The following is a 24,249-nucleotide window of genomic DNA, read 5'->3' as shown; positions in this document are numbered from 1 at the left end:
TAACCAGGAACTAACTAACTAACCAGAAGATAACCAGGAACTAACTAACCAGAAGGTAACCTGGAACTAATTAACCTGAACATAACCAGGAACTAACTAACCTGAACATAACCAGGAACTAACTAACCAGAAGATAACCAGGAACTAATTAACCTGAACATAACCAGGAACTAACTAACCAGAATGTAACCTGGAACTAATTAACCTGAACATGACCAGGAACTAACTAACCTGAACATGACCAGGAACTAACTAACCAGATCATAACCAGGAACTAACTAACCTGAACATAACCAGGAACTACCTAACCAGAAGATAACCAGGAACTAATTAACCAGATCATAACCAGGAACTAACTAACCAGAAGGTAACCTGGAACTAATTAACCTGAACATAACCAGGAACTAACTAACCTGAACATAACCAGGAACTAACTAACCAGAAGATAACCAGGAACTAACTAACCAGAAGGTAAACAGGAACTAACTAACCAGATCATAACCAGGAACTAACTAACCTGAACATAACCAGGCACTAACTAACCAGAACGTAACCAGGAACTAACTAATGAAAAGGTAACCTGGAACTAATTAACCTGAACATAACCAGGAACTAACGAAAAGGTAACCTGGAACTAATTAACCTGAACATAACCAGGAACTAACTAACCTGAACATGACCAGGAACTAATTAACCAGAAGGTAACCTGGAAATAACTAACCTGAACATAACCAGGAACTAACTAACCTGGACATAACCAGGAACTAACTTACCAGATCATAACCAGGAACTAACTAACCAAGAACTAATTAACCAGAACATAACCAGGAACTAACTAACCTGAACATAACCAGGCACTAACTAACCTGGACATAACCAGGAACTAACTTGCCAGATCATAACCAGGAACTAACTAACCAAGAACTAATTAACCAGAACATAACCAGGAACTAACTAACTAACCAGATCATAACCAGGAACTAACTAACCAGAACATAACCAGGAACTAACTAACCAGAAGTGTATTTTTATTGTGGCGGAAATGGGGGCTGTGGGTGATTACAGAAACTTTTTGGTGATGAAGGCTTCCAGTTGGAGACTGAAAATGTATTTAAGCCTTGAAACATCTCGATGAAAATGTCGTAAATACAACTTTTAACATGCAAACGGTGATTATGGCTCCTGGCTACAGACTCAACGGGTATAAGACCCGGAACTACTGCGCATGTCCGCAACATCAGCTGTTCACGGGGCGGGGCTTCAGCGACGTAGCCGGAAGAAGTTCCAGCGCGTGTCTGTGTCCGGATAGTTTCACGGTGAGTTTTGACTTCTAGGATTTTTCTGTTTTTAAATTGTGTTTCATACATTTATGAAACGTTTTTAAAGTCCGGAAGCGGCTGCTGTTAGCTCCAGGCTAGCTTTAGCCTCCACTGAGACCCGCGCGCACACACTCGTGCACAAACGCACGTGTTTGTGTTTTGGTTGAGCCGAACTCCGTCCAGAATTCGCCGGTTTAACGTTTCACGTCCCGCGTGACAGTGAAGCTCGAGCAAAATCACGTGTTAATGAACCCCGAACACCTACTCAGGTGTCACACTTTCATCCGGCTCCGGTCCCAGAAACAGCGCGTCGTCCTGAACAGAGTTTCTGTCGTTTTGCTCCAATCAGACGTCTTTGTGTTGTCCTGCGAGATGCAGGTAAAGGTGCTGTGCACGTGCTGCTGTTCGCCGTGCGGGTGTCCAACAGCTGCTGAGTGACGTAGTTTCACAGGAACCAAAATCTCACGTGCATGTTGAGCTGTTACCAGGAGCTGCTGTTAAATCTGAGCCGAACTCAAAATCTGAAACTTTTTCAATGGAGTTTGGTGAGAGTGAAGTGAGCACAGTTCAGTATGAAGTATGTAGTATGCTGTATGTAGCATGAAGTATGTAGTATATAGTATGGATAGTATGTAGCATACTGTATGTAGTATATAGTATGTAGCATGCAGTACGTAGTATGCAGGAGACACCTCAGAGTGTGTGTGTGTCGCAGGTGTGTCGATGATGTCATCAGCAGGGGACCAGCTGTGCCTGAACATCTGCAGCAGCGAGTCTTCACCACCGTCCAACACGAAGAATCGTCTGACGACTCAGCAGCGATGGGCCTCAGTGAGTGCACGTACGCACGCACGTACGCGCGCACGTACGCCACACTCGGGCTGTTTGTTTGATGTTTTCCTGATTTTATTTTATTTTTTCAGAAGAAGAGGAAGCTGAGCTCCCCGGAGGAGCTGAGAGGTGGACGCGGCGGCGGCGGCGGCATCAAGACTTCTTCTCTGTTTAAACACAACCCCGACATCCCCAACGTCCACAGGTGCTCTGCTCTGATTGGCTGAGCCAGCAGGAAGCTGATGTTTCAGACGATTGATTTGTCCAGCTCTGTTCATCCTGTTCAGACTCATATTGATCCTGTTCAGACTCATATTGATCATGTTCAGACTCATATTGATCATGTTCAGAGTCATATTGATCATGTTCAGACTCATATTGATCATGTTCAGAGTCATATTGATTCTGTTCAGACTCATATTGATTCTGTTCAGACTCATATTGATCATGTTCAGACTCATATTGATCTTGTTCAGACTCATATTGATCATGTTCAGACTCATATTGATCATGTTCAGAGTCATATTGATTCTGTTCAGACTCATATTGATTCTGTTCAGACTCATATTGATTCTGTTCAGAGTCATATTGATCTTGTTCAGAGTCATATTGATCCTGTTCAGTCATATTGATCCTGTTCAGAGTCATATTGATCCTGTTCAGAGTCATATTGATCCTGTTCAGTCATGTTGATTCTGTTCAGAGTCATATTGATCCTGTTCAGTCATGTTGATTCTGTTCAGACTCATATTGATCCTGTTCAGTCATGTTGATTCTGTTCAGAGTCATATTGATCCTGTTCAGTCATGTTGATTCTGTTCAGAGTCATATTGATCTTGTTCAGACTCATATTGATCATGTTCAGAGTCATATTGATCTTGTTCAGAGTCATATTGATTCTGTTCAGACTCATATTGATTCTGTTCAGACTCATATTGATCCTGTTCAGAGTCATATTGATCTTGTTCAGAGTCATATTGATCCTGTTCAGAGTCATATTGATCCTGTTCAGAGTCATATTGATCCTGTTCAGTCATGTTGATTCTGTTCAGAGTCATATTGATCCTGTTCAGAGTCATATTGATCCTGTTCAGAGTCATATTGATCCTGTTCAGAGTCATATTGATCCTGTTCAGTCATGTTGATTCTGTTCAGACTCATGTTGATTCTGTTCAGACTCATATTGATCCTGTTCAGAGTCATATTGATCCTGTTCAGAGTCATATTGATTCTGTTCAGACTCATATTGATCCTGTTCAGAGTCATATTGATCCTGTTCAGTCATATTGATCCTGTTCAGACTCATATTGATTCTGTTCAGACTCATATTGATTCTGTTCAGACTCATATTGATCCTGTTCAGACTCATATTGATCCTGTTCAGAGTCATATTGATCCTGTTCAGAGTCATATTGATTCTGTTCAGACTCATATTGATCCTGTTCAGAGTCATATTGATCCTTTTCAGAGTCATATTGATCCTGTTCAGACTCATATTGATTCTGTTCAGACTCATATTGATCCTGTTCAGAGTCATATTGATCCTGTTCAGAGTCATATTGATCCTGTTCAGAGTCATATTGATCCTGTTCAGAGTCATATTGATCCTGTTCAGAGTCATATTGATCCTGTTCAGAGTCATATTGATCCTGTTCAGTCATGTTGATTCTGTTCAGACTCATGTTGATTCTGTTCAGACTCATATTGATCCTGTTCAGAGTCATATTGATCCTGTTCAGAGTCATATTGATCCTGTTCAGACTCATATTGATCCTGTTCAGAGTCATATTGATCCTGTTCAGAGTCATATTGATCCTGTTCAGAGTCATATTGATCCTGTTCAGTCATGTTGATTCTGTTCAGACTCATGTTGATTCTGTTCAGACTCATATTGATCCTGTTCAGAGTCATATTGATCCTGTTCAGAGTCATATTGATCCTGTTCAGAGTCATATTGATCCTGTTCAGAGTCATATTGATCCTGTTCAGAGTCATATTGATTCTGTTCAGACTCATATTGATCCTGTTCAGAGTCATATTGATCCTGTTCAGACTCATATTGATCCTGTTCAGAGTCATATTGATCTTGTTCAGAGTCATATTGATCCTGTTCAGAGTCATATTGATCCTGTTCAGAGTCATATTGATCCTGTTCAGTCATGTTGATTCTGTTCAGAGTCATATTGATCCTGTTCAGAGTCATATTGATCCTGTTCAGAGTCATATTGATCCTGTTCAGAGTCATATTGATCCTGTTCAGTCATGTTGATTCTGTTCAGACTCATGTTGATTCTGTTCAGACTCATATTGATCCTGTTCAGAGTCATATTGATCCTGTTCAGAGTCATATTGATTCTGTTCAGACTCATATTGATCCTGTTCAGAGTCATATTGATCCTGTTCAGTCATATTGATCCTGTTCAGACTCATATTGATTCTGTTCAGACTCATATTGATTCTGTTCAGACTCATATTGATCCTGTTCAGAGTCATATTGATCCTGTTCAGACTCATATTGATCCTGTTCAGAGTCATATTGATCCTGTTCAGAGTCATATTGATTCTGTTCAGACTCATATTGATCCTGTTCAGAGTCATATTGATCCTTTTCAGAGTCATATTGATCCTGTTCAGACTCATATTGATTCTGTTCAGACTCATATTGATCCTGTTCAGAGTCATATTGATCCTGTTCAGAGTCATTGATCCTGTTCAGAGTCATATTGATCCTGTTCAGAGTCATATTGATCCTGTTCAGACTCATATTGATTCTGTTCAGACTCATATTGATTCTGTTCAGACTCATATTGATCCTGTTCAGAGTCATATTGATCCTGTTCAGAGTCATATTGATCCTGTTCAGAGTCATATTGATCCTGTTCAGTCATGTTGATTCTGTTCAGACTCATGTTGATTCTGTTCAGACTCATATTGATCCTGTTCAGAGTCATATTGATCCTGTTCAGAGTCATATTGATCCTGTTCAGAGTCATATTGATCCTGTTCAGAGTCATATTGATCCTGTTCAGAGTCATATTGATTCTGTTCAGACTCATATTGATCCTGTTCAGAGTCATATTGATCCTGTTCAGTCATATTGATCCTGTTCAGACTCATATTGATTCTGTTCAGACTCATATTGATTCTGTTCAGACTCATATTGATCCTGTTCAGAGTCATATTGATCCTGTTCAGACTCATATTGATCCTGTTCAGAGTCATATTGATTCTGTTCAGACTCATATTGATCCTGTTCAGAGTCATATTGATCCTTTTCAGAGTCATATTGATCCTGTTCAGACTCATATTGATTCTGTTCAGACTCATATTGATTCTGTTCAGACTCATATTGATCCTGTTCAGAGTCATATTGATCCTGTTCAGAGTCATATTGATCCTGTTCAGACTCATATTGATCCTGTTCAGAGTCATATTGATCCTGTTCAGAGTCATATTGATCCTGTTCAGACTCATGTTGATCCTGTTCAGACTCATATTGATTCTGTTCAGACTCATATTGATCCTGTTCAGAGTCATATTGATCCTTTTCAGAGTCATATTGATCCTGTTCAGACTCATATTGATCCTGTTCAGAGTCATATTGATCCTGTTCAGAGTCATATTGATCCTGTTCAGAGTCATATTGATCCTGTTCAGAGTCATATTGATTCTGTTCAGACTCATATTGATCCTGTTCAGAGTCATATTGATCCTGTTCAGTCATATTGATCCTGTTCAGACTCATATTGATCCTGTTCAGACTCATATTGATTCTGTTCAGACTCATATTGATCCTGTTCAGAGTCATATTGATCCTGTTCAGAGTCATATTGATCCTGTTCAGAGTCATATTGATCCTGTTCAGAGTCATATTGATCCTGTTCAGAGTCATATTGATTCTGTTCAGAGTCATATTGATCCTGTTCAGAGTCATATTGATCCTGTTCAGAGTCATATTGATCCTGTTCAGAGTCATATTGATCCTGTTCAGACTCATATTGATCCTGTTCAGACTCATATTCAGACTGGTGTGTCTTTCCCTCCTTCAGGCCACTCGTCTCCCAGGTGAAGGAGAAGATTTTCACCTCGGACTCGTTCTCGGACCTCCACCTGCACCCCCACCTGGTAACACACTGTCTCACAGTTCTTTTTATTTAAAATCGACTGATTTATTGTGAGAAACGCAGAAAGCAAACGGAAGCTTTGAGGGTTCTGCGTTCTGATTGGCTGTTTCTCTCCACCAGGTGGCGACACTGAACAAAGTCCTAAACGTTTCCACTCTGACCAGGTCAGTCCACACAAACACACACACACACACAGCCAGCTGACTGGTGTTATGGGGACTCACACTCAGTAATCCAAATACAATTCATCACTTTCTGAAGCTTTAAAGGGGAACTCCGGGGCATTTGAAGCGCGTTTCCATTGCTAGAGGTTGTCAAATACTGACAGTAGGACACAGACAGGTGCAAATCTGTGCTCCCTGTGTGGAGATCGCGCTGTTCGCACAGCGTGTCATGCGAGGCTAATACGTGGTGGCTAAGGGGCAAGTGCTAACCCTTCCACGTAAAACAACAACTTGCACACTGCAGAAACGTCACACCACTTTATAAACCATCCGACAATAAAGTCACAAGCCTTACCATCAAAACCATATGCATGGTTCTCACATTACTGGCATGGGGACGTTACAAAACAACTTTATAAACAGCATGTAACTCACCGGCTGGTTTTAGGCTCGCGCATGTGAAAGCCCAAAAGAGTCGATGGACGATAATCCCATATACAAAACAATTATTTTCTCTAGAAAAACTGCGTTCAAGTATTTAAAACATTATAACAATACATGCCCAGTAATATTGTTGTAATGTTTTAAATACTTGAACGCAGTTTTTCTAGAGAAGATAATTGTTTTGTATATGGGATTATCGTCCATCGACTCTTTTGGGCTTTCACATGCGCGAGCCTACAACCAGCCGGTGAGTTACATGCTGTTTATAAAGTTGTTTTGTAACGTCCCCATGCCAGTAATGTGAGAACCATGCATATGGTTTTGATGGTAAGGCTTGTGACTTTATTGTCGGATGGTTTATAAAGTGGTGTGACGTTTCTGCAGTGTGCAAGTTGTTGTTTTACGTGGAAGGGTTAGCGCTTGCCCCTTAGCCACCACGTATTAGCCTCGCATGACAGGGTGTGCGAACCGCGCAATCTCCACACAGGGAGCGCAGATTTGCACCTCTCTGTGTCCTACTGTCAGTATTTGACAACCTCTAGCAATGGAAACGCGCTTCAAATGCCCCGGAGTTCCCCTTTAAGGCGAGACACGGCCGGCAAAAACAGTGATTCTTCATGCAGGGGTCAATTTTGAGATTTTGGGCCAGTCTACTCCTTCAACATGTGTTCTTTCAACCTGCTATAAAGAAAATGTTGAAAACATAAATTAAAATGTTTATTTTATAACATTTTGTTTATTCGCTGCAGTATGTTTCGCCCGATTTGACCAAAAAGTTAGCATTCCAACGCGCCATGCCGAGCTTCGTCTGTTTACTGAAGTCTGTCATGACCAGTGTCGTTGGAAAGCTCTGAATCTCTTGCACAAAGATATGAAACCCAAATAACGGCACTTCCTTTCTGTCAGTAACCAATCGTGAATGTCTAAAGGCGGATTTATAGCTAATGACGAAATCTCATTGGCTGCTGTTCGTTTCTGCTAACGTGATTCGCTCAGACGCATCACGTGGTGGACTCTGACGCTCCGAAAATGCCCCAAAACACCACAACTTTCAAAGAAAAAGATCTTTTATTGTATTTTATTGAGCTTGTATTTGAATTTCTAAAACTTGTAATACATTTTTTTTCATACTTGTATAAGTAATCAACTGAGGAAGTTTCATGGTGATATCTATTATTTTAGAATATTACCCTATTCACCTGTAGTGTCTCGTCTGAACACCTGAACTGAATCTCTGGGAAATCTGGGGACCTTCATACGGTCGGCAGGAGTGTGTGGTCCCCACAATGTGGGAAAACTAGTTCACACACACACACACTGGTTCTGTTAATGTGTGTGTCCAGTGTTCAGAAGCAGACCATCCCAGCTCTCCTGTCAGGACAAGACGCCGTCGTTCGATCTCAGACGGGTTCAGGTGAGACATCAGCACACCTGCGACGGCCGATACAACGGTGGGCGATATGGGTCAAAATTAGGACCAATGAGAAGCTAGTGGAGGCTGTTTTCTGTCCACAGGCGGCTCCTGATTGGCCCACAACTCATGTGTCTAACAGCCACAGATTAGGACGCAAATACTGCATACTGCATACTGCCTACTGCATACTGCATACTGCATACTGCAAACTACATACTACATACTTTCATACTACATACTTTCATACTACATACTTTCATACTACATACTTTCATACTACATACTTTCATACTACATACTGCATACTGCATACTGCATACTACATACTGCATACTGCAAACTACATACTACATACTTTCATACTACATACTGCATACTGTATACTTACATACTACATACTGCATACTACATACTGCATACTGCATACTGCATACTTACATACTGCATACTTACATACTGCATACTTACATACTACATACTTCCATACTGCATACTTCCATACTGCATACTACATACTGCATACTGCATACTTACATACTGCATACTTACATACTACATACTTCCATACTGCATACTTACATACTGCATACTTACATACTACATACTGCATACTTACATACTACATACTTACATACTGCATACTACATACTTCCATACTTCATACTGCATTCTACATATTGCATACTTACATACTGCATACTACATACTTCATACTGCATACTATATACTACATACTACATACTTACATACTGCATACTACATACTTCCATACTTCATACTGCATACTTACATACTGCATACTACATACTTCATACTGCATACTATATACTACATACTGCACACTACATACTTCCATACTTCATACTGCATACTTACATACTGCATACTTACATACTACATACTGCATACTACATACTGCATACTACATACTGCATACTAGATACTGCATACTACATACTTACATACTTCATACTGCATACTACATACTACATACTTACATACTTCATACTGCATACTACATACTTCCATACTACATACTGCAGTATGTAAATGATAGAAGAAGTATGTGGTTTGGAACACAGCCTTTGACTCAGCTGTTAATTGGCACGTCTTGGCTGGTCTGTAGCATGTTGTGGCTACCAGCCAGTATGAAGAGGTTCACAACCCACTGTGCTGGTCAGATTAGCCCACAGATGTAAACATGACACCTGGTAGATATTTTACTGTAATGTGTGAAAGCTGATAAAGTTCTTGTCTGCTAAAAAGTCTAGTTTTTAACCTTGTGAACGCGTCCGTATGACCTTTTTATGTGTTAACCGACTGTTTGCTGGGTGAGGCAGTACAGCTGATGTACATGTGCTGTCAGAAGCTGATGAAATGAAAAGCTTGGGTCAGTCAAGTTATCCTGCCGCTCCAACAGCTGCTAGCATGCGCAGCTGCATGCAGGTGAAGGTTTCTGAGTGGCAACGTGCTCACTTTCGGTCGCTTTCAGCAATATTAGAAATGCACTATCTGCTGACTGGTCGAGCAAGTGAGCAGCTGTTAGCAGCCACAAGCTTTAGCTTGCTAGCGGCTACCTAACAGTCAGGGTTAGCTGACAGGCCTAGCAGTGGATGTTAGCTGCTGCCATAGCTCACTCTGTTTTAAACAGACGCATGCAACTAAAATCATTTACGCTCAAGCCTTAAACAAATATACAAAATAAATTCACTCTGAAACTAATCTGGCCAAAAACTGTATTATGAACACTAGCTAACAGACATGGCTGCTATCCTCGACATGCTAGGTACTAGCCACAGCATGCTAATTACCAAGTGAGTTAGTGTTTGTCTCAGTGGGTTACAGGTTAAGGCTGACTTACACTTTTTGTGGGCAGCCATTGCTGCTCTAAACAGGAAACACCAGAGGACAGCTAATATGTTAGCTTTACCGCTTCCTAACTGTGGACTGTCGTCAGTACCCAACGTAGCAAGTTTAAATGCTCATGGCGGTGGCAGCTGTTATGGCGGTCCCATCTTAATGGGCTGAAGTATAAATCGGGCTTTAAACATTAGTTTCCCATTTCCTATTGTTGGCTTTTCAGTGTCCAACTCTGGCATTTTTCACATCAGGAGCCGCCTTTGGGAGCAAATTACCCAGCCAAATACAGGAAATCTTTCCTGCCACATGCCATCACTCTGTATAATAACAGTTAATCATTGTTCTGCACTAATTATGCTCATTATGGTAATTTCAATTTGGCACAACTGCACTTGTTGCACATTTTGCTGTACATATTTTACATATACATATCTACATATTTATATACATTCCGAACTGAATCTCTGCTAGTTCTGCTTTTAAGTTGCATTTATATTTTACGGTATTTTTACATTTTATAGCATTTTTATATTCCATTTAATTTTATTTATGTCTGTATGCTGCAACTGCAAAGTAATTTCCCAGCTGGGATGAATAAAGTACTTCTATTCTAAAATGGCTGCCGTATTATGAGTTTAACTCCTAACCGGCATCTTTACAGCTACACAGTTAAAGTAGCTAAATAAAAAAGCAATGAGTTTCATAGATGGTGTGGTCTTATTGAGGGTTGCTCTTTGTCTGCAGGTAAGACTCTGTGCTACGCCGTCCCGCTGGTTCAGAGTCTTCAGTGCATTCAGCCCAAGGTCAGCAGGGCCGACGGGCCTCTGGCGCTCGTCATCGTCCCCACCAGAGAGGTTCGTTCTGTTCTCTACATTTAAAACTGTTTGTAGCTTCACCTGTCTGCTCTCTGACTGATTCCCTCTCCTGCTGCCATCAGCTCGCACAGCAGACCTTCCAGACCTTCCAGAAGCTTCTAAAGGTAATCGGCCCCCTGAAGATTTCATAGTCTACGTAATGTAAAAGGGGACAAAAAACGTCCCTTTTCAGAAATGAAGGAGTTTTTTATTTTAAATCAGGCATAACAAAAAATATTAAAATCCCTAAAAAATCAATGTTGTTGCTAATCATTGACATATCCCAGACCATAATCATCCCTACTCAATAATTCCACTTTGCATTCCATATTTTGAAAATGCTGGCACCTAAAGGCTTAAAATTTGGGCTAAAAAGTTCAAATTGGCATCTAAAGGGTTATTTTTTTTTTTTTTTAAATAATTGAAAACTTGGTGACTATGATCAGAACTGAAGTGGACTAAAAGATTTATGAAAAAAAAGTTGAAAAAAATTTAATATGATGTTTTTAGGTCGTTTTAAAAAGGGACAAAAATGTCCCTTTTCAGAAATGAAGTTTTTTTTCTACACAATGAAAAATTGCATTGTATCTGATGTGTGTTTGAAATTTGAAAAAATAGTAAAAAATGCACAACTGGACCAAATATGACGAGTATCACTATCTACAGTGTGAAATTAGAGGAGAAAGTTCACCCCAAGTGGAGAAAAATGTCCCCTATCAGGGATTAGGGTTAATGAGACGGCCGGCTCGGCTGCAGCTCAGCAGGCGTTTACACCTCAGGGACCAGCTGAGGGGACCAGGCCGTGCAAAGCTTTGTGCAAAGAAGAACTTTGTTTGATTCATAGGCTACTTTATTCAGTTCTCAATGAAAAGGGGTAAAAACCTTTGCCAGAAACACATATAAACACACATAAACACATATAAACAGGGGCGGACTGGGGAGAAAAAGTGGCCTCGAAAACCATCAGAAAAAGGTTCATACGCACCACGTCCGCTCCGGGCTTCCGTAGGAAACTCCTGATGAAGTAATCTTTGTTTTCAACAGTAATGTTGTTGTTGCCAGTTAAAATCAGGCCGAGCTCACAGCTCAGTGCTGAACTGATGTTCTCCAACATGAAGTTGTGTTTCTGTCGCTGCAGCCGTTCACCTGGATCGTCCCAGGTGTGCTGATGGGGGGAGAGAAGAGGAAGGCAGAGAAGGCCAGGTAGGGTTTCTGTTTGCTCTTTTCCTGTTTCCTGCATCAGAAACCTGCTCACAGAGCTGCGTTTTCAGACAATCAGACATTGTGTTTTTAAACGCTGCATTTACTGATTGTGGGTTTAAAGTATTTCTGCTCCGACTGAGAAACCAGCTGATAGAAACTGACTGACAGGGAATCGTGTGAACGTCCCGTAAAGTATTCTCTCACTTCAGGATTCGAAAAGGAATCAACATCCTGGTGTCGACTCCCGGCCGTCTGGTCGATCACATCAAAAACACGCTGAGCATCGCCTTCAGCGCCGTCCGCTGGCTGATTCTGGACGAGGCCGACCGGTGAGTTAGCGTTATTATCACAGACGTGTGCACGTTGAGTTCAGCTCTGAACCCGTTTGGACTGACGCAGGATGAAAGTTTGTGTTGTTCACCGTCTCCACATCTGCCTGCAGGACGTTGGACCTGGGCTTTGAGAAGGATCTGACCGTCATATTAAACAGTCTGAACTCTACAGGACCGGCTCGCCAGAACGTCCTGCTGTCTGCAACACTGACCAACAGTAAGGCCAAGATAAACTTCAGGGCCGAGGCCCCATGGCATCCGACTAGTTTCTGCCTGTAGGGGGCAGTGTTTCCGTAGCTACAGGCAGGCAGGTGTTTCCGTGGTTGCAGCCAGTGTTTCCGTGGTTACAGGCAGTGTTTCCGTGGTTACAGCCAGTGTTTCCGTGGTTACAGGCAGTGTTTCCGTGGTTACAGGCAGTGTTTCCGTGGTTACAGGCAGTGTTTCCGTGGTTTACAGGCAGTTTTTCCGTAGTTACAGGCAGCGTTTCCGTAGTTACAGGCAGCGTTTCCGTAGTTACAGGCAGCGTTTCCGTAGTTACAGGCAGCGTTTCCGTAGTTACAGGCAGTGTTTCTGTAGTGTTACAGGCAGCGTTTCCGTAGTTACAGGCAGTGTTGCCGTAGTTACAGGCAGTGTTTCCGTAGTTACAGGCAGCGTTTCCGTAGTTACAGGCAGCGTTTCCGTAGTTACAGGCAGCGTTTCCGTAGTTACAGGCAGTGTTTCTGTAGTGTTACAGGCAGCGTTTCCGTAGTTACAGGCAGTGTTTCCGTAGTTACAGGCAGTGTTTCCGTAGTTACAGGCAGTGTTTCTGTAGTGTTACAGGCAGTGTTGCCGTAGTTACAGGCAGTGTTTCTGTAGTGTTACAGGCAGCGTTTCCGTAGTTACAGGCAGCGTTGCCGTAGTTACAGGCAGCGTTGCCGTAGTTACAGGCAGTGTTGCCGTAGTTACAGGCAGTGTTTCCGTAGTTACAGGCAGTGTTTCCGTAGTTACAGGCAGTGTTTCCGTAGTTACAGGCAGTGTTTCCGTAGTGTTACAGGCAGTGTTTCCGTAGTTACAGGCAGTGTTTCCGTAGTGTTACAGGCAGTGTTGCCGTAGTTACAGGCAGTGTTTCCGTAGTTACAGGCAGTGTTTCTGTAGTTACAGGCAGTGTTTCCGTAGTTACAGGCAGTGTTTCCGTAGTTACAGGCAGTGTTTCCGTAGTTACAGGCAGTGTTTCCGTAGTTACAGGCAGTGTTTCTGTAGTGTTACAGGCAGTGTTTCCGTAGTGTTACAGGCAGTGTTTCCGTAGTGTTACAGGCAGTGTTTCTGTAGTGTTACAGGCAGTGTTTCCGTAGTGTTACAGGCAGTGTTTCTGTAGTGTTACAGGCAGTGTTTCCGTAGTGTTACAGGCAGTGTTTCCGTAGTGTTACAGGCAGTGTTTCTGTAGTGTTACAGGCAGTGTTTCCGTAGTGTTACAGGCAGTGTTTCCGTAGTGTTACAGGCAGTGTTTCCGTAGTTACAGGCAGTGTTTCCGTAGTTTTACAGGCAGTTTTTCCGTAGTTACAGGCAGCGTTTCCGTAGTTACAGGCAGCGTTTCCGTAGTTACAGGCAGCGTTGCCGTAGTTACAGGCAGTGTTGCCGTAGTTACAGGCAGTGTTTCTGTAGTGTTACAGGCAGCGTTGCCGTAGTTACAGGCAGCGTTTCCGTAGTTACAGGCAGTGTTTCCGTAGTTACAGGCAGTGTTTCCGTAGTTACAGGCAGTGTTTCCGTAGTTACAGGCAGTGTTTCCGTAGTGTTACAGGCAGTGTTTCCGTAGTTACAGGCAGTGTTTCCGTAGTGTTACAGGCAGTGTTTCCGTAGTTACAGGCAGTGTTTCCGTAGTTACAGGCAGTGTTTCCGTAGTTACAGGCAGTGTTTCCGTAGTGTTACAGGCAGTGTTTCCGTAGTTACAGGCAGTGTTTCCGTAGTGTTACAGGCAGTGTTTCCGTAGTGTTACAGGCAGTGTTTCCGTAGTTTTACAGGCAGTGTTTCCGTAGTTACAGGCAGTGTTTCCGTAGTTACAGGCAGTGTTTCCGTAGTTACAGGCAGTGTTTCCGTAGTTACAGGCAGTGTTTCCGTAGTTACAGGCAGTGTTTCCGTAGTTACAGGCAGTGTTTCTGTAGTGTTACAGGCAGTGTTTCCGTAGTTACAGGCAGTGTTTCTGTAGTGTTACAGGCAGTGTTTCCGTAGTTACAGGCAGTGTTTCTGTAGTGTTACAGGCAGTGTTTCCGTAGTTACAGGCAGTGTTTCCGTAGTTACAGGCAGTGTTCCCGTAGTTACAGGCAGTGTTTCTGTAGTTACAGGCAGCGTTTCTGTAGTGTTACAGGCAGTGTTGCCGTAGTTACAGGCAGTGTTGCCGTAGTTACAGCCAGTGTTTCTTTGTCATCTGTGAGTTTTGTCACTAAAACAACCAGTTGAACACTGTGACTTTCACCTTTTGTTTCAGGTGTGAGCCGATTAGCGGACGTCTGTTTAAAGGACCCGGTCAGCATCCATGTTTCTGGCGCTCCCTCCTCTGACCTCACCACAACAGTAACCTCCGACCCCAAAGCAGCCGGCCAATCGGAGAGCTTTGCCGTCCCAGAGGCTCTGAAGCAGTTTGTGGTGGTTGTTCCCAGTAAGATCAGACTGGTCTGCTTGGCTGCTTTCATCCTGGACAAATGCAAGGTGAAGATCAGTAAAACGAACCCTGATTCCACCCAACGTGAGCTGGGAAAAAGTTTGAACCTAAACGGGTAAATATGACACGTTGTTGTTTCAGTTTTCTCAGAACAACAAACTCATCGTCTTCGTCTCGAGCTGCGAGGTCACCGAGTTCCTCCACTCGCTGCTCACCTCCGTCCTCTCCGGGCCGTCGGCCAATCACAAGCTCAGCTTTCTGCGTTTACACGGCAACATGAAGCAGGAGGTAACGCCCCCCCCCCGCCGCCGTTTACCTGCCGCTCAGCGACTCGTGTTCTCAGGCTGTTTGTTTCCTTCACCAGGAGCGCTCCGAGGTCTTTCAGCGGTTTGCGGCGTCTCATTCTGGAGTCCTGCTGTGCACGGTCAGTGAGTTAAACTCTGTTCATCTAAACATTCGCACCTGATGAGACACCACGCAGTCAGACTGTCTTAGTTCAGATAATAATAAAACTTTGTCAAACCTCAACAGGACTTGAACAGGTCTGTAATTAGTTCGGGAGTTTCTCTTCTGATCGCGAACATAATCCCAGGAACTGGGCCTGATTATTGTTCCAGAGAAACATTCTCCACCTTCACGAATACTCGCTGCTGTACGGTGTCGTTGTCTAAAGGTTCGTGTGTGATGTTTGTTTCAGGATGTAGCAGCCAGAGGCTTGGACCTTCCTCAGGTCACCTGGATAATTCAGGTAAATATCAGCTACCAGAGCTCCTTCCTGAAGGGTTTTACTCTGAGCTGGTGTACGTTTTATAGTTAAATGTATGATAATGCTACATGTATGTTTAAACTAGGGTTGGGCAACGATTAAAATGTTTAATCTAATTAATCACATGATTTCCCTGATTAATCACGATTAATCGCATTTGTACACAGAATCCAAAAATGAATCCAAGAGTAGTGTATAGCTTTTAGCATTTAGCTTTATTTTAAATGTGCTGCCATATGAATGAAAGTGCCATAACACTTGTTGTGCAAACACACTTTTAAGTTCTCCTGGGTTTTCCTTGTTTCTCCTTGGTTCTCCTGGGTTCTCCTGGGTTCTCCTGGGTTTTCCTGGGTTCTCCTCGGTTTTCCTGGGTTTTCCTGGGTTGTCCTGGGTTCTACTGGGTTTTCCTGGGTTCTCCTGGGTTCTCCTCGGTTTTCCTGGGTTTTCCTGGGTTGTCCTGGGTTCTACTGGGTTTTCCTGGGTTCTCCTGGGTTTTCCTTGTTTCTCCTGGGTTCTCCTGGGGTTTCCTTGGTTCTCCTTGGTTCTCCTGGGTTTTCCTGGGTTCTCCTGGGTTCTCCTGGGTTCTCCTGGGTTCTCCTGGGTTTTCCTGGGTTTTCCTTGGTTCTCCTGGGTTCTCCTGGGTTATCATGGGTTCTCCTGGGTTTTCCTGGGTTCTCCTGGGTTTTCCTGGATTCTCCTGGATTCTCCTGGGTTCTCCATGGTTCTCCATGGTTCTCCTGGGTTTTCCTGGGTTTTCCTGGGTTCTCCTGGGTTCTCCTGGGTTTACCTGACTTCTCCTGGGTTCTCCTGGGTTCTCCTGGGTTCTCCATGGTTCTCCTTGGTTTTCCTGGGTTCTCCTGGGTTCTCCTCGGTTTTCCTGGGTTTTCCTGGGTTTTCCTGGGTTCTCCTGGGTTTTCCTGGGTTTTCCTGGGTTCTCCTGGGTTCTCCATGGTTCTCCATGGTTTTCCTGGGTTCTCCTGGGTTCTCCTGGGTTCTCCTGGGTTTTCCTGGGTTTTCCTGGGTTTTCCTGGGTTCTCCTGGGTTTTCCTGACTTCTCCTGGGTTCTCCTGGTCCAGACGAGCTTCAGGTAACAGGTAAACTTTGTGTTTGCAGTTCACTCCTCCCACGTCAACAGCTGAATACGTTCACCGCGTCGGCCGGACGGCTCGAATTGGAGAACGAGGAAGCAGCCTCCTCTTCCTCACCCCAGCTGAGATGGCCTTCATCAGCGAGCTGGCCAATCACAACATCAGGTGTGTTGACCGACAGCTGGCTCCACCTGTAGCTCCACCTGTAGCTCCACCTGTAGCACCACCTGTAGCACCTCCTGTAGCACCTCCTGTAGCACCTCCTGTAGCTGTAGCACCTCCTGTAGCTCCACCTGTAGCACCACCTGTAGCTGTAGCACCTCCTGTAGCACCTGCTGTAACTGTAGCACCTCCTGTAGCACCTCCTGTAGCACCACCTGTAGCACCTCCTGTAGCACCTCCTGTAGCACCACCTGTAGCGCCTCCTGTAGCACCACCTGTAGCGCCTCCTGTAGCTCCACCTGTAGCACCACCTGTAGCACCTCCTGTAGCACCACTTGTAACACCACCTGTAGCACCACCTGTAACACCTCCTGTAGCACCACTTGTAGCACCACCTGGAGCACCACCTGTAACACCTCCTGTAGCACCACCTGTAGCACCTCCTGTAGCACCTCCTGTAGCCCCACCTGTAGCACCTCCTGTAGCTCCTCCTGTAGCTCCACCTGTAGCACCTCCTGTAGCTCCACCTGTAGCACCACCTGTAGCACCTCCTGTAGCACCTCCTGTAGCACCTCCTGTAGCTGTAGCACCACCTGTAGCACCACCTGTAGCACCTCCTGTAGCACCACCTGTAGCTGTAGCACCACCTGTAGCACCTCCTGTAGCACCACCTATAGCTGTAGCACCTCCTGTAGCTCCACCTGTAGCACCACCTGTAGCACCTGCTGTAACTGTAGCACCACCTGTAGCACCACCTGTAACACCTCCTGTAGCACCACTTGTAGCACCACCTGGAGCACCACCTGTAACACCTCCTGTAGCACCACCTGTAACACCTCCTGTAGCACCACCTGTAGCACCTCCTGTAGCACCTCCTCTAGCCCCACCTGTAGCACCTCCTGTAGCTCCTCCTGTAGCTCCACCTGTAGCACCTCCTGTAGCACCTCCTGTAGCACCTCCTGTAGCACCACCTGTAGCACCTCCTGTAGCACCACCTATAGCTGTAGCACCTCCTGTAGCTCCACCTGTAGCACCACCTGTAGCACCTGCTGTAACTGTAGCACCTCCTGTAGCACCTCCTGTAGCACCACCTGTAGCGCCTCCTGTAGCGCCTCCTGTAGCTCCACCTGTAGCACCACCTGTAGCACCACTTGTAACACCACCTGTAGCACCACCTGTAACACCACTTGTAGCACCACCTGGAGCACCACCTGTAACACCTCCTGTAGCACCACCTGTAGCACCTCCTGTAGCACCTCCTCTAGCCCCACCTGTAGCACCTCCTGTAGCTCCTCCTGTAGCTCCACCTGTAGCACCTCCTGTAGCTCCACCTGTAGCACCTCCTGTAGCACCTCCTGTAACACCACCTGTAGCACCACCTGGAGCACCACCTGTAACACCTCCTGTAGCACCACCTGTAGCACCTCCTCTAGCCCCACCTGTAGCACCTCCTGTAGCTCCTCCTGTAGCTCCACCTGTAGCACCACCTGTAGCACCTCCTGTAGCTCCACCTGTAGCACCTCCTGTAGCACCACCTGTAGCACCACCTGTAGCACCACCTGTAGCATGTAGTGACACTGACGGGGCTGGTTTCTTGTGTTTCAGCCTATCAGAGATGAAGTTACAGAAGATTTTATCCAGTCTCATGATGGACGACGCCTACAAGGGGCGGGGCAAGTACCACAGTAAGGTAGGTTGCCTCCATCCTTCAGAGACCAACGTGATCTGTGAGGTGGTTCCAGGCTTTTAATCAGGTTTTTTTTTTTTTTAGCATTTTGAGGTTTCACAGGAGATTAAAAGGAAATCCTCAGTCTTTAATAGCTTTCACAAAACCTTCGGGTGACTTCAGGAAAACCTGACGCCAGGACTTCTTAGTGTTTTTAGTGGTTTCAGAGTTTGAGACTTTGTTTAACGCTAACTCTAACGCTACCTTTAGCTCTAACTCTGACTTTTGCTCTAACTTTAACTCTAACGTTAACTTTAGCTTTAACTCTAACGTTACCTTTAGCTCTAACTCTGACTTTAGCTCTAACTTTAACTCTTACTCTAACTCTACCTTTAGCTTTAGCTCTAACTTTAGCTCTAACTTTAACTCTAACTCTAACTTTAGCTCTAACTTTAACTCTAACGCTACCTTTAGCTCTAACTCTGACTTTTGCTCTAACTTTAACTCTAACGTTAACTTTAGCTTTAACTCTAACGTTACCTTTAGCTCTAACTCTGACTTTTGCTCTAACTTTAACTCTAACGTTAACTTTAGCTTTAACTCTAACGTTACCTTTAGCTCTAACTCTGACTTTAGCTCTAACTTTAACTCTTACTCTAACTCTACCTTTAGCTTTAGCTCTAACTTTAGCTCTAACTTTAGCTCTAACTCTACCTCTAACTCTAACTTTAGCTCTAACTCTAACTTTAACTCTAACGTTACCTTTAGCTCTAACTCTGACTTTAGCTCTAACTTTAACTCTAACTAACTTTAGCTCTAACTCTAACTTTAGCTCTAACTTTAACTCTAACTTTAGCTCTAACTTTAACTCTAACTTTAGCTCTAACTTTAACTTTAGCTCTAACTCTACCTCTAACTCTAACTTTAGCTCTAACTCTACCTCTAACTCTAACTTTAGCTCTAACTCTAACTTTAACTCTAACGTTACCTTTAGCTCTAACTCTACCTCTAACTCTAACTTTAGCTCTAACTCTAACTTTAGCTCTAACTCTAACTTTAGCTCTAACTCTAACTTTAGCTCTAACTCTAACTTTAGCTCTAACTCTAACTTTAACTCTAACTCTAACTTTAGCTCTAACTCTAACTTTAGCTCTAACTTTAACTCTAACTACCTCTAACTTTAGCTCTAACTTTAACTCTACCTCTAACTTTAGCTCTAACTTTAACTTTAACTCTAGCTCTAACTTTAGCTTTAGCTCTAACTTTAACTTTAATGCTAACTCTAGCGCTAACTTTAACTAACTAACTTACACTCTAACTTTAGCTTTACCTCTAACTTTAGCTTTACCTCTAACTTTAGCTCTAATTCTAACTTTAACTCTAACGCTAACTTTAGCTTTAGCTCTAACTTTAACTCTAATGCTAACTCTAGCGCTAACTTTAACTCTAACTTTAGCTTTAACTCTAACTTTAGCTTTAACTCTAACTTTAGCTTTAGCTTTAACTCTAACTTTAGCTCTAATTCTAACTTTAACTCTAACGCTAACTTTAACTCTGACTTTAACTTACACTCTACCTTTAGCTTTTGCTCTAACTCTAGCTTTAGCTCTTTGCTTCAGGGTTCTCTGAAGGCCTTTGAACACAGGGGTCCTTACAGTTAGCTTTAGCTCTAACTTTAGCTTTAGCTCTTTGCTTCAGGGTTCTCTGAAGGCCTTTGAACACAGGGGTCCTTACAGTTAGCTTTAGCTCTAACTTTAGCTTTAGCTCTTTGCTTCAGGGTTCTCTGAAGGCCTTTGAACACAGGGGTCCTTACAGTTAGCTTTAGCTCTAACTTTAGCTTTAGCTCTTTGCTTCAGGGTTCTCTGAAGGCCTTTGAACACAGGGGTCCTTGCAGTTAGCCTTGTTCCAGGGATTCTTTGACCTTTCAGTGGGTTTTGTTACTCTTTGGGTGTTCTTTGGATTTTTCGGAGTTCTTGAGGCATTTAAGTTGGCTCTAAATCATCTAAAGATATCTGAAGATAAGAAGATGATGGATGGATGTTTTTTCTTTAACCTCGGCAGCACAAACAAAGGTTCAGCTTACAATAACAGAAGTGAGGGTAAAAGTTGGGCTCAGTTCCATTTAAGCTGATTTCACAGTAACCGGCCCGATGTGAAACTGTCAGAACACATTCAGCAGATTTCAATGAACCTTTATTTAAATCCTCTGAACGTGAACGCTGGTTTACAGAAGTCACGTGGGGTGTTTGTGATGCTGATGAACAAGTTTTTCTGTTCTTTCATGTGTCCGTCTGCCAGCTTTAAAGGAGAAACTCTGCTTCCATGCAGCTGCTTATTATTCAGCTGAAATCAGGAGACATTTTGCTTTTAATGTCGACTCTCCTGGGAGTCGGCAGCCTCCTCTGATCTGTTTGTTGGCATCTGTCAAACATTTCGTTTTAACAGCAGTTTCTGTTTGCCGACTGATGGAGAAGCAAACCGAGAGGTTTTTAAGGTGGTTCCAGTCCAGTTTTTAGGGGTAAAAGTGGGATTCTTCTGGTCTGATGAGGTCTTACAGCTTCTTTTAGGGAACGTTTGTCGAGACTTAAACATTAACCAACAACTCGGATTAAACTGTGTTCCAGAATCAGATTTATTGCTGATTTTTATTTTTATTTTTTTTTACTGACGATTTAGTGATTTTATTGCTGATTTGTTGGTGATTTATTGGTGATTTGATGATTTATTGGTGATGATCACTGTGATTGATACGCTGTCTGCGTCCCATCAGAGTTCATCCAAAGCTCTGGAGCAGGAAGTCCGGGAACGCGCCACCGTCCTCCAGACAGAGTTCGAGAACTCGGTCCACTCCGACGCTCCGTCACTGCAGGCCGCCAAGAAAGGTACGTGCATCATGTGACCGTTAGCATCATGTGACCGTTAGCATCATGTGACCGTTAGCATCATGAAGTAGTTTCATTGGCTGACCTGCCCCTGTGATGTCATCAGCGCTGCAGTCCTACCTGCGGGCCTACACCACCTACCCCGCCCACCTGAAACACATCTTCCACATCCGCTCGCTCCACCTGGGCCACGCCGCCAAGAGCTTCGGCCTGAGAGACGCTCCGAGGGGCCTGGCCTCCACCGGCGGCCCCGGGGCCAAGAACAAGGAGCACAGGAAGCCCGCTGGGAGTCCCGGCAAGAACCAGAACAAGATGGCTGGAAAGAAAAGGTGAGCATCTCTTTCTGCGTCCGTCAGAAATCTGATGAACATTAGCACCAGATAACAGCCGTGTTTGATCTGAATTATCCCCGAATGCAGGCGCCTTCATGTTCAACATGTTCCAGTAAACTGAAGAAATAAAACGCCGTATCAGTGACGCCGTTAGCTTGGCTGTTAGCTCGCGCAGCTAACAGTAACCGTTTGGCCGTTAGCTCATGTAGCTAACAGGAAGCGTTTAGCCATTAGGTCATGTCGCTAACAGGAAATGTTTGGCCGTTAGCTCACGCAGCTAACAGGAAGCTTTTGGCCGTTAGCTCACGCAGCTAACAGGAAGCGTTTGACCGTTAGCTCACGCAGCTAACAGGAAGTGTTTGACCGTTAGCTCACGCAGCTAACAGGAAGCGTTTGACCGTTAGCTCACGCAGCTAACAGGAAGCGTTTGACCGTTAGCTCACGCAGCTAACAGGAAGCGTTTGACCGTTAGCTCACGCAGCTAACAGGAAGCGTTTGACCGTTAGCTCACGCAGCTAACAGGAAGCGTTTGACCGTTAGCTCACGCAGCTAACAGGAAGCGTTTGACCGTTAGCTCACGCAGCTAACAGGAAGCGTTTGGCCGTTAGCTCACGCAGCTAACAGGAAGCGTTTGGCCGTTAGCTCACGCAGCTAACAGGAAGCGTTTGGCTGTTAGCTCACGCAGCTAACAGGAAGCGTTTGACCGTTAGCTCACGCAGCTAACAGGAAGTGTCCATCGTCTCTGAAGCAGCAATAACTGAATTAAGTCCTCGGTCAGATTCAGACGGATTCAGGACCTCAGTGAGCTGGTTTCTAAGAACCTGAATCTTTTCAGTTTTCACTTTAGTTCTTTATTTGGTGCAAAAAGCATTTAAAAGAGTTTCATCTGACAGAATAAGTCTTTAACTCCACAGGTTTCATCCGGGTCAGAGGGAGGCCAGACTGGTCCGGTCCGAGTTCTCCAGCGGGTTGGAGGCCGCAGACGCTGCCAAGAAGAAGAAGAAGAAGTTGAGTCGGTCGGAGGACGAGTAGCTGCAGACGGACGCGTTTTTAACCTGAGACGGTGAATTTACGGATGAGTTTCAGGCTGAAAACCTGCAGATTAAAGATGGAGTTCCACCTGAGAGGAAAGGAGCTTCAGTTTGTCTTCAGGATTTTACAGAAACATTTAAGGAAGAAGCACAAAGAACCAAAGAATGAGGTCCAGCAGGAACCATGTGACCCCACCCGGGCTTTGTGGGCGCGGCCTCTGACCCCAGCTGTTGACTGGTTTCTGTTTGTGAAGTGACTTTGAGAATAAAACTTTGACTTCTTATTGGTTTTCAGTGGTTCTGTTCCAAAGCAAAAACCGGACCAGTGAACTGGACCTTCAGTGTGTTTGGTTCTGTGTGAATAAAACCAGCTGGAAGGTTCCACATTTAGTTTCTTTATGATCCAAACGGGTTAAAAACGCTGCTTTAACTCTGACCGTTTCTAACATCTGGTTCAGCTGCTGATGGTGAACATGCTGCGTCCTGTGAGCAGAGTTCAGCCTCGTTTTGGTGTTGATGAAGGTAGTCCGGCTAGTTGGCTGGGGTTTAAAAAATAAAGCGTTTTGCTTCTCAGAACAATATGCGTTCAACAGAGTAATACATTTAAATCATAAAATGGTTCTCCAGGAAAAAGTCAGACCTCACAATCGCTTGGCCCTATTTTCTCTCCCTTAGGCTCCAGCTCCTTAGCTTTAGCTCCTTAGCTTTAGCTCTTAAGCTTTAGCTCTTCAGCTTTAGCTCCTTAGAGTTAGCTCTTCAGCTTTAGCTCCTTAGCTTTAGCTCTTCAGCTTTAGCTCCTTAGCTTTAGCTCTTCAGCTTTAGCTCCTTAGCTTTAGCTCTTTGGCTTTAGCTCCTTATCTTTAGCTCTTTAGCTTTAGCTCTTCAGCTTTAGCTCCTTAGCTTTGGCTTTAGCTCTTTGGCTTTAGCTCTTCAGCTTTAGCTCCTTAGCTTTAGCTCTTCAGCTTTAGCTCCTTAGCTTTAGCTCTTTGGCTTTAGCTCCTTATCTTTAGCTCTTTAGCTTTAGCTCTTCAGCTTTAGCTCCTTAGCTTTGGCTTTAGCTCTTTGGCTTTAGCTCTTCAGCTTTAGCTCCTTAGCTTTAGCTCCTTAGCTTTGGCTTTAGCTCTTTGGATTTAGCTCTTTGG

The 24,249-nt window shown here is 44.0% G+C and overlaps 1 protein-coding gene across 2 annotated transcripts; it reads left to right on the top strand.

The window, feature by feature from the left end:
* The first annotated feature begins 1,243 nt into the window (after nt 1-1,243).
* ddx31 (DEAD (Asp-Glu-Ala-Asp) box polypeptide 31) lies at nt 1,244-23,389 on the top strand. Of its 2 annotated transcripts, none has more exons than XM_075468885.1 (20): nt 1,244-1,316; nt 2,035-2,150; nt 2,246-2,355; nt 6,200-6,275; nt 6,395-6,438; nt 8,226-8,296; nt 10,901-11,010; nt 11,094-11,135; nt 12,149-12,213; nt 12,423-12,542; nt 12,656-12,762; nt 15,007-15,227; nt 15,322-15,468; nt 15,545-15,604; nt 15,878-15,928; nt 17,060-17,199; nt 18,802-18,886; nt 21,633-21,744; nt 21,851-22,073; nt 22,991-23,389. In XM_075468885.1, the coding sequence occupies exons 2-20, from the start codon at nt 2,043-2,045 to the stop codon at nt 23,106-23,108; spliced, it is 2,010 nt and encodes a 669-aa protein (XP_075325000.1). In that variant the 5' UTR covers nt 1,244-1,316; nt 2,035-2,042; the 3' UTR covers nt 23,109-23,389. The 2 variants fall into 2 exon arrangements, with proteins under 2 accessions (XP_075325000.1, XP_075324999.1); XM_075468884.1 differs by having other exon boundaries at nt 2,243-2,355.
* The last annotated feature ends 860 nt before the right edge of the window (nt 23,390-24,249 follow it).

This window comes from Odontesthes bonariensis, chromosome 6 (genome assembly GCF_027942865.1).
Source record: "Odontesthes bonariensis isolate fOdoBon6 chromosome 6, fOdoBon6.hap1, whole genome shotgun sequence".
NCBI lineage: Eukaryota > Metazoa > Chordata > Actinopteri > Atheriniformes > Atherinopsidae > Odontesthes > Odontesthes bonariensis.
Note: the sequence above shows the minus strand (reverse complement) of the source record. Positions and strands in the feature narration are given on the sequence as shown.